The 10,617-nt window shown below is 36.8% G+C and overlaps 1 protein-coding gene across 1 annotated transcript; it reads left to right on the forward strand.

Moving 5' to 3' along the window:
* The first annotated feature begins 319 nt into the window (after window positions 1-319).
* On the forward strand, window positions 320-10,617 carry mrps27 (mitochondrial ribosomal protein S27). Its single transcript, XM_062417650.1, has 11 exons — window positions 320-392; window positions 1,215-1,292; window positions 3,147-3,217; window positions 3,329-3,387; window positions 4,009-4,123; window positions 4,734-4,812; window positions 5,841-5,956; window positions 6,233-6,335; window positions 6,453-6,598; window positions 8,306-8,467; window positions 10,159-10,617. Exons 1-11 carry the CDS (start codon window positions 320-322, stop codon window positions 10,405-10,407), a joined length of 1,251 nt encoding a protein of 416 aa, XP_062273634.1. The 3' UTR covers window positions 10,408-10,617.

A 10,617-nucleotide genomic window follows, 5' to 3' on the forward strand; every position in this document is an offset into this window, starting at 1 on the left:
TAGTCTGGCAGGTAAGTTTAGATATTAGGGGAAGAAAATAAAAACACATTTTTGATGCATTTTGGTTTAATTTTAGGACTATCTGGTTTGTATAAAGGTTGCAGCGCGTTAAAACAGTGTTTGCCGTAGATAGATTCTGGCTAATTTTTTAACAGTTTTATATAAGTCGTTGATGTATAATGAGCAAATACATTTATTTCATTGATAAATCTTACTTATGCTAAATGACGATTCCATGTCGTTGGAAGCAGAGCTGACTTGGTTTGACCCAGAATATCCAACACTCCCCTGCACGGCGTTGAAGTGGTATCGTCCAAAGATGGCATCCTCCGTGTTGAAACGATGTGTGACTGCAGCTGTCAAAGTTAAAAGTTTATCTCCGTCTCTTTCAGGTAGGCACATCTCAAACCTGGCTACAATAAAAGCACAGTTCGGTTTGCTTTCACAGTTTATTTAGCTTGTATTAATTTGATTATCATCGTCCTGTTTTGGCAAGAAGAGCGAAATGTCCGCAGGTCTTGTTATTAGCTAAATGAGGGCAGCTAACGTTACCGAGGCTAACCTGAACCACACTTTTCTGTCATTACTCTTTTATTTAACTAAAATGGTCTAAAGTCTGTTTCAAAACAACAGTCAGGTGCCCATATGAATACTGAAAGATGTTTTCTCACTGTAATTATTCTTCCTGTTCATACTGACTATTAACATATCCTTCAAATGTGCTTTTAATGTCAGTGATGGAGGTCAAATCCACAGTCACACAGTCATTTTGTGCAAAAATACATTTAAAAGTAGATCTGAAGCTTATGTGCGTTAGTCATATCATGTGTATATCTGCTACATTTACAGTCTTCTTGGCCTTAAATTCACTCTCTGTGTTTCCCTGTTGAGCTGTGCTGGAAACATAGTACCAAACCAGGGACTTTGGTTCCAAAAAGACTGTAATATGAAAGATATCTACTTGATTTGACTCATTTTGACGGCTGAAGCTACATTTTGTACAGAAGGAGGCTTGTGGATTGTGACTGCCATTACTTACATTATAATTGCTCTATGAAGGGATTTTCTAATGAACAGAAGGGATCACTGTGGCGAGAAAACCCTAATTTGGTGTTCATTTTGGCACCTGACTGTCATCTTAAGACACACTTAAAAAATGATGAACTTGACCCTTACATACATGTAGTATCTTGACTTCATGTTTGTATTTGCAGCTAGAAGATGGCTGCTCTCATCTGCTTATACAGACACCAAAGTGTGGGAGGCAAGAGAGAAAGATCCTCAGAACCTGGGTAAGAGTGGTAACAGTAATGTTTTGAACTGTCCTAATAGCTATAAAGACTCTCCTTTATGGTTAGAGGTTAAAATGTTGGAGATTATCTGAAGGATCCCAGTGTGGGGTACTGAAGGCTACAAAGGATACAAAAGTCAGGCAAGAGAAGGCAGTGTTTGGATACAACCTTTGAAGACGCCTTAAAGTAGTCCTTTCCTCATTAAATGATAGGTTTGCTAAGTTTAGACAGCATTTTTTGTTTAAAGCTTTACAGCTGCTTTGTGTGAAGACAACATCTAGTTTAGCACGTTTTGTTACATGGAAAAGAAGCTGAACTTAATCCTCTGAGTAAGGTATTGAAAGTATTGTTGTGGTACTAATACAGAAACTTATATATTATATATTCTACAATATATATTCATATTGTAGAAGCCCTAGTATTACATTTCCAAATGATACCCGTATACAGGAGTATTGCAGGTTATATCATGTCAAGAAAATGATAGAGAATGAAAACTTTTGTTGTATGGATGGTTGCATGCAGCAGTCTAGCTTCATATCTTACTGTGTGTGCAGGTGATCAACACATGGTGGCAGTGTAGTGCTGCAGCGACACGGTGCACTATTTAAAAACACAACCCAGTCTCACATCAAATTGTATAAGAGCTACAATGGTCCACAGTGCAAAAAGTATTAGTTTCACAATAACGGCTGTAAAATTGTGAGATGCCTTTCTTTCTTTTTTTTGCCTATTCTTTTTCATTGACATGCGTCCACATCACATGACTGTCTAGTCTCTTCAAACAAACAAAAAAAGGCTGACATTACTTTAATTCTCAGTGAAAAATGCAATATTTCAAGATAGGTCCATTATTAAAATGTGTTTTGATAACATTTCATCCCTGGCCGCTCCAAAATCTATGTTTATTACTGAAAGGACATCATCAAACAGTTACATAAAATAACACAATTATTTTTATTTTATTCTTTTTTATCCTCGTCAAATGACTGTCAAGTCTCTACAAACAAACAAAAAAAGGCTGACATTACTTTTATTCTCAGTGGAAAATTCAATTTTTTAAGATTGTTAAGATTAAAATGCATTTTGATAACATTTCTTGTGAGAAATTTGTATTGTATTTTCATAATCTTCATTCAGTGAATATTTTCCAGGCGAGTCCTCCACTCAGTCAGTCGCAAAGCTTCAAATTCTAGGTTTCAAATTTAGTTCATCCCTGATCCAAAATCTATGTTTATTACTAAAAGAACATAATCAAACATAAAATAACACAAATAACAGATACACAAAGACAATGATTCAAACATGCAACTGCGTTATCATACCATCATAGCAGCGATAGAAAGCCTAAAAATGTCTTCATAATAACTGACAAACTAAACATCATATACATTAAGTGAAAGAAAGATGATGAAGATAAAATGCTCATTTCTCGATAGAAATGTTATCAAAATGTCAAAACTATTTGTTTTTGTTTTGCTGACAGAGATGCAGACCAATAGAAAAGAATAGGACAAAAATGAAGGCACATAACTATTTTAGAGCCGTTATTATGATACTAATATGTTTTGGGTTGTGGACCTATGTAGCTATTAACATATTTTGATGTGAGACTAGATTGCGCCACAATACTTTACCAGGGCTAAATTAAATAAAACTCAATTAAATCACAAGTTTTGTAAAAAAAAAAAAAAAAAAAAAAGGTTGATGAATTGACAATTATTGATTACATTCAGGTTTGTTTTGGGCAAGTTTTCAACTGTGACGCGTACTTTATTTATTACATAACTTACTGAATAGTATTTGTTTTATGTTTGTTTGTTGTTTTCTTATTTTTAATTTTTTAACCTACAGCTGTTCTGGCAAACATTATGAACAGGACCTACGAAAGAAACCTTCCAGTTAGCTCTCTGTCTGTGTCACGGGTAAGCTGTGTTGGCATGTCTATCACCTGTATTTTGTCAATATGATCAATAAACCTGTTTGATATTGTAGGCACAGGGGGACAAAGTTTTTATTTTGTGTTTGTCTTTCAGTTCATTGACAACATATCATGTCGAGAGGAAGTCGAGCAAGCAGAGTACTACCTTTACAAGTAAGAGAAGTCACTCTGTCTGCATCATTTTCTGTATTTACATTTATTTCTGTGTCAAATACGCTGATAAGTGCTCATTTTTTTGTGTAAGGTACCAACTTTTGTGCTTTTCTTGGAATGAATTGTCTGTTTGGTTTGTCTGTTTTGGTTTATGTTCAGTCACATGCTTTTCTTTGTTCTGGGCAACTCCAGACCTTTCCTGTTTACTCCTTCCTCTTGAATCTGGTCCATTCTTGTGATTACAAGATTTAGTATATTTTCCAATCGCACCCCTTGTTCAGAGCACATTCGTTTTCATGATCGGGTGAGAATGAATAACTAACCTTTAGGAGGTTTGTAAGTATTAATTATTATTGCTAATATCTTCTACCATTTTTGATGTCTGTATTCATTTATAAGTCCTGTTTTTTCCTAATTCAGATGTCCTGTTAATTTGCAAATTACTTGTGGCTCATTAACTGAAATTGTTTTCCACAGACTTGTGATGCTCAAGTGTGATTACATGTTATCTCTTCTCTTCTTCACATTTCCTGCAATTCTACATTGCACCTTAATGAAGCAAAACTGTGACAGAAATACAATATAACCTTTGTGTGTTTTGTTTTGTCTTTTCCCCTCCAGGTTTCGTCACAGTCCAAACTGTTGGTACCTGCGAGACTGGACCATTCACAGCTGGATCAGACAGTGTCTAAAATACGGTGCCAGGGAGAAGGCCCTGCACACACTTCAAAACAAGGTATGCAACACATTATATACCCTCCAGTTATTCTTTACAGACAGTAAACTAGCAAAAGGGTGGAAAGACACATGAAAACAATTTGAAGAGAAGATAGTCATCATCAGAGGGAGGCTCTGATCAGAGGCTCCTGATCAGTTCTGACAGCTGTAGTTATCTGGCAGTGTGAATGATTACATATTCAGTTTGAACCACACACGTTTATTTTCAGACTGATCTGAGCAGCACAAATGACATCAAACGTGTTTGACATTTTCAACCCAGCGTGGGGTTCATACTGTCGCTAAATGAGCTGTAGTATCTGGGCATCACTGGATTATTGCAACAGCAGAGACGTCCACTAACCAGTGAGGTGTTTACAGTGAGGTAAAGCAGAGCCTGTGTGGTCAGTATGACAGCCTCTGTTGTTTTAATTTGTGTCATGTTACTGTGAGATTAGAGGTCTTGATGTCAGTGGTGCTTCAGAGACAGTAGTTTGTGTGTGTGTGATTTATACCATCTTTACTAAATCATGTCAGATAAACACGAAAGTACATAAATAAAAAAATGTGTAAAAATAAAATATTTGATGATTGTAAACACAAATGTGTGTGTATGTGTTTGTGTGCAGGTCCAGTATGGTATATTCCCAGATGACTTCACCTTCAACCTGCTCATAGACTCTTACATTAAGGAAGGAGATTTTAAAAGTAAGGGAATTTTAAAACATGTTTTCAATCAAACATTTGGACTAAAAATGATTTAGAGAGACTGAAATAGAGCAGAGTCTCTGCAGGTTTCCAAACACATTTTTGTTGACTCTGAATATTTGCAGCGGTGGGAGCTGTCAACTCAGATTTTTCACTTTTCTTTCTTTGTTTGGAAAGATACCACTTTTTGTGATGGGGAACTGATAATTAATGAATCAATTAGTCCTTCGGTCTGTAAAATGTTAGAAAGTGGTGAAAAATGTCAATGACTGTTCAACAAAGTCCAAGGTGCAGCCTTTTTTTCTCCTTATTAATAACAACATAATAACATAAAGATAATCAGATGACTATTGTAGAAAACTGAAGAAACCACAAAATATTCATATTTATTTTTATTTTTTTTGTATTCATAAGGACAGTGCAAATGAATCAGTATTTCTGTAAGTGAGCCAGCTGGCTACATATTTAAGACAGAAAACAACCAGATGCCATTAAGGCAATCACAACAAGACAGTGCTAAAGCCCTGCATAGATACATCAAACAATTAGTACAATTTTACAGCAACAATATCCACTATTTGTACATGTAGCCACTGAAGCAACAAAACACATCAAGCAGTACTGATTATAACAATTTGTGACGCTTGCAGACATGAAAAGTCATACTGTAAATCATACTGTAAATCTTAAATAATTCAAGAGAGAATTGCAGTATTTTCTCTTGAAAAATGACTACAAACAATAATCGATTATCAAAATTTAATCTATCAACCAACAACTAATTGGTACAGCTCTATTTCACTTTATTATTAACATATTAGAATTTTTATTACAGCAACTGATAGATTAAGGTGTGTTTATAACTTAAATACAGTATATAAAATGTCAGTATTTTGACCGAATTCTGGTATTGATATTCAGTGCTCATGTATCATCAACAAATTAACATCTGAAAAGAAAAAAGAAAAGCAACAATGACTTTAATTACAGAGTGTAAAAGTGACGTAATGTTTTTTTGTAATATCCAGGTGCGTGCACTGTGGTCGAGGAGGTGATGCATCAGGAGGCCTTCGACCTTCCATCCACACAGATCCTGTCTCTGTATGCTCTGGGCAGTTACCTAGCAACCAGACCACAACTCACCGTGAGTGAAACAGGATGATCAACAACATGGGAGCTGTTATGAAAACAAATGATCCTAGAATATTCTTACACTTGGAAAAGCATGACCTCGAGCATTACTCTGAAGTCATCCATTTCCTGATTCTCAGAGTGATGAATGAGGGGCTTAAGCTGAAAATGTCACACATTCATTTTTGGGGAAATTAGTTGTTGGAAAGTCAGTGGTGAACTCTCCCATGAACAACCATTTTGTGAAAGGCTAAGAAAAATAATAAAACACTCGTTCCTTACTGTTCAGGTGTCGGAGGAGAGGCTGTTAGGTGCGTCACTGCTCATCTGTGGACTCAAGCAAGACAACACTGTCGGACTCAGCGCTCAGCTACTAGGCAATGCTTTCCTAGGTGTGTGTTTGGGTTCCTTCTCTCTTTTATTTGTTATTTTGGCAGCAGTGAATTAATCCTGTGCTTTTATCATTATGCTGCTCGTCTCATTTATTCTCCTCTTCATTGCCCATGCAGGCAAGGTAGAGATGCTAAAGGGCATACATGGCGTATTCAAAGGGATGCCCCTCCTCTGGACCCGTGGATATCTGAGCCAAGCGCTGGCTGTCATGGAGAAAGTGGCAGCTGTTCCCGGTGATGATGTCAAGCTGTCCAAAGACACAGTAAGGACAGGAAAATTGAGCCCCTAATCATGACGGCAGTAATGAATTGTGTCTGCTCGGGTAGATGTCACACACAGACTCATCAGAAAGAAGCTTTTTTTCCCATTTAGAAACAGCTACTGCTCGTTTAATCACAAGCTGTTTATTATCTACAGGTTTTATTAAGTTTAGTTTATGTAGAGTCAGAAATAAAAAAGGCATTATCATTTAGGACTAAGTAGATATTTTGTGGCACTGCTCTGAACAGTGACATCACAAAACATCTCCAAAGTCCAGACCATATAATGTTGTCAGCAATAAAAAACAGTGGAACATTTCACTGTTAAATGTGACTACTTGATGCTGAGTAATTTTGGGTTTAGGACTTTTGCTTCAATAAATCAAGACTTTTGAATATGTTAACTTAGATTTTGGGAAATTGTAATGGCATGACTTTTTCCTGGTATTGTATAGCCTAAAAGAGGAATCAATTAATTGAGAAAATAGTCCACGTATTAATCAATAACAAAAACAATAGTTGGACGTTGCGTTAATTATGTCATTTGATATCACCCAAGACAACATGACAAAAGGGTGCCTTTGAAGTCGATAGAAATGTTCTTTTTCTTTTTTCTTTGACAAAAACGAAACGAGCAAAAAACGTTCCGGGTTAAGAACAAATCAAATGCATATTTCACCTCAACAGACACTGTTATAACAGTGAGAGTAAACATATCATAGCATACAGGAAAACAAAAGAGCAATATAGCAACAGACAGCACAACCTACAGTGAAGTCCTTTTACATCTTATACAAGTGCAAGATATAAACAAACAAACACCACAATGTGACACAACACATTCTCGTGTGGTGTCGGAGGGAATGAACTTTTGTCATTGATCTTTACTATTGACTGCAGGTTTGACGTCAAAAGTGTTGTAGACTCTTTCTGTCACATGAATCTGTACTAAACTTTATTTCAAATAGCAATCTGTGTCTAAAATCAAAATGTCACAGTCTGTGAGTCACATAACAGACTCATCAACATGATATTACACACACGCACACACAATAGAGGCAGACTGCTGTTACTCTCCAGGCGGGGGACTTGACACAGACAGTCTTCATCAGCTGAGACAGAACACACATGCTGTCATATTGTCGTCATTTTTTACATACATGCACGCACACAGTCGGGTGTAGCTCCTCTAATCTGGCTTGCACTGTCCAGTTCAATAGTTCAGTTTTGTCTGTGTCTAATGAGATTTTGAAGAGCCCGGAGCAGCGAGGATGTCTGTGAGAATCACTGAAACAGGAACTAAACAGCGTGTGTCAGACAGCGGCGCAGCAATAATGTATATAGAGCAGATAACAGTGTAGGACAGAGAAGAAATATTACGTCTCAGACGAAGGTGCTGGTGACTGCTGCCTCAGGTCACAGTTAATCTTACCTCTTCCTTAGATTAAGAGGTAAATTGTCAAGTATCATGTTCAGCCTCTTTAATCATTATGTCTCTTTTATAATCATTCAAATAAGCGACAGCATCTTCTTAAAAAGTTTAAAATGTTGTATACAGTTTCATAATATGCAACAAGTAAACGCATTTCAGACAGTTATAGCTCTTTTAGCTCTTTGAAATGCATTTTATATCAAATTTTCAAACATAATAAACTTGAATTACACTTTTTTTTTTGCATACATAACATCATTATTGTGTTATTTTGCAGCTGGACTATGTGAATAACTTGCTGCAGGAGCTATCTTCTGCTTCAGATTCGGACTCCTCTGGAGAGGAGTCGGCAGGAGAGGAAGACAAGAACGAGGACGCCGTAGATGAAGAAGACCAGGCAGAGCGGGAAAAGCTATCTCATTATACCAGCAGATTCAAGGTGGGGGTTTGGTGTCTACACCTGGTGTGCTTTTGTTTGTAGCAGCCACTGAATTTACATCTGTTTCCCTTGTCAGGCCAGTGCTGTAAACATGATAAACAGGGTTTCCTGCCGTGTCTGGGGTTGTAACTCAGAGTCTGCCAAGTGTAATCTAACTGGACAGCATACTGAAGGGTTTCTTTTTAATTGATTGACTGAAATCCGATTAAATAGTTTCCCGAAACTCTCCACTGGCAGAGATTTAAAATGGTTTCAGCTAAATTACCACGTGTGACGATAATATAACTGTAAAGACTTGCTCATGTGTATTGAAATATCAGTCACAAGACATTTCTCTTGAATTTAATTTCTGCTCTGAAATGAAGAGAAATCTGTGTCTACCTGGAAGATGTGAAAAGCTCATTGGACGGTCTTTAAACCAGTGGTCTGCTCTCGAATGTGGATCTTTAGATAGACTGAGTTCATCTTTTTTCAGATATTTTGCCTTGTCTTGAGACAAAACTTTTTAGTCTTAATTAATCTAATTGTGAGCTGCTGGTCGGGCTCTCTTTCTTGTAAAACAACAGACGTTGACAAAAATGCTTTACAGATTGATTAAAATTTGATTGATGGTTACAATCAAACAACACAAACAGCTCTTCTGGGTACCAGTGAGGAGTCTCGCTGCTTCATTTTAACCAAACTCTATCAAGCCTATATACTGCTTTATTTTGATGATGAATGTAGGTGGAGAAAAATTAGTATCTGATGATTCAACTGAGGGAAAAACTATTTCAACAGTGGCTCTCTGACACATTCTTTAAATCCTTGAATTTAAGTGAACCGCACTAAAAAAACCGTTTCTAAGGTTTGACTTGTTTAACTGATTAATTACGAGTCTTATAAATCAGATAGCGGCCAGTCAGTGTGCCCAAACTACAGATAACAGACTAAAACCCTGTAAAAATGTACTGTTTTGTTCTTTTCTCATTTTACTTATTGTGTCGTCATTGTTCAGTTATATTTTTGATTGATATGTTAAATGTTAATCTATCCCAGGGGAGAGATCGTCCCTTCAGTTATAATAAGTTAGTTCAGCTCACTGGACAATTTTGGCCTCAGGTTGGATTTGATTTGATTAGTTTAGTTTGGATTGGTTTTTCCTTTATTGTCACGCTTATTTTGAATTTGTCTTGCGGCACATTGAGAGGCATGTTTATATACGAAATTTAACAAAGCAGCACACTTTAACTAACAAACAGCTGAACTATATTCTGTTTGATTGCTTGCTTTGACATTCAGTGTCTTTCAAACCCAATTTAAACGTGTGTGTAAACTGTGATGGTCTTTATGGTCTAAATGTTGTTTCACACCAATTTTGTTTATACCATTATATTGGTTTGTTTGATAATGAGAATAGTCTGTGGCTTCAACAGATAAACTCCTAAAGCTGACAATTATAAACAGTACTAGTCTTTTCAGGGCTTTTATAAGCACAGTGTTCTTAAAATAATATGTTGACTCTGTTTTCTCTATCTGAAGATCTAAACTGAAATATTTTTATGAACTGTGACTGTTTTGTGATTTGAGAATCTTAGCTTATTATCCACCATGACAGAAGTGGTTTGTTTCAAATGATGGTTGCACTCAAGTCATTTAAATTCAGTGATGTATGATGCCTTCAACCTCTTCCTGTTTGCCTGCCTCTCCAGGAATTGAGCAGCCAGCTGGAGTCTCAGGGTAAAGTGGACACCGCCTCCTTCCAGGCTTTAGTGACCACTCTAGCCCAGCAGAACCTGGCCGCTGCTGAGAAACCCGACTTGGAGCAGTATGAGAGCCGGGCCCTGGCCTGGGAGTCTGAGAAGATGCAGCTGATTCAGAGGGAGAATGAGATGAGGGAAAGGGCCAATCAGGAGAAACAGGAGCGGTTAGCTGCCAAAGCTGCAGCCCGAATGGGTTAGAGACACTGAAGAAGGAGGTGAATCAGATATCATTGAACTGTCCACTGAGTATGTGTGTTTAAAGGTTCAAATATTATTTCTCTAAAATTGTCACTTTCTCAGTTCTGCTGGTGTAACAAGTCATGTTACTTTTGTATATATCATGTATTGGGCTCTTTTTATAATTTAATTTGGGCAAATTCAAACATTCTGTTGTCATTATGTCTAAAA

Source organism: Scomber scombrus, chromosome 4 (genome assembly GCF_963691925.1).
Source record: "Scomber scombrus chromosome 4, fScoSco1.1, whole genome shotgun sequence".
NCBI classification, from domain to species: domain Eukaryota; kingdom Metazoa; phylum Chordata; class Actinopteri; order Scombriformes; family Scombridae; genus Scomber; species Scomber scombrus.

Excerpts from the sequence above, each read along its gene's own strand:
- mrps27 (XM_062417650.1), top strand. The coding sequence starts at position 320 with ATGGCATCCTCCGTGTTGAAACGATGTGTGACTGCAGCTGTCAAAGTT. Across the intron at positions 393-1,214 it reads TTTATCTCCGTCTCTTTCAG|CTAGAAGATGGCTGCTCTCA; the intron begins GTAGGCACATCT and ends TTGTATTTGCAG. Across the intron at positions 4,813-5,840 it reads TAAGGAAGGAGATTTTAAAA|GTGCGTGCACTGTGGTCGAG; the intron begins GTAAGGGAATTT and ends TGTAATATCCAG.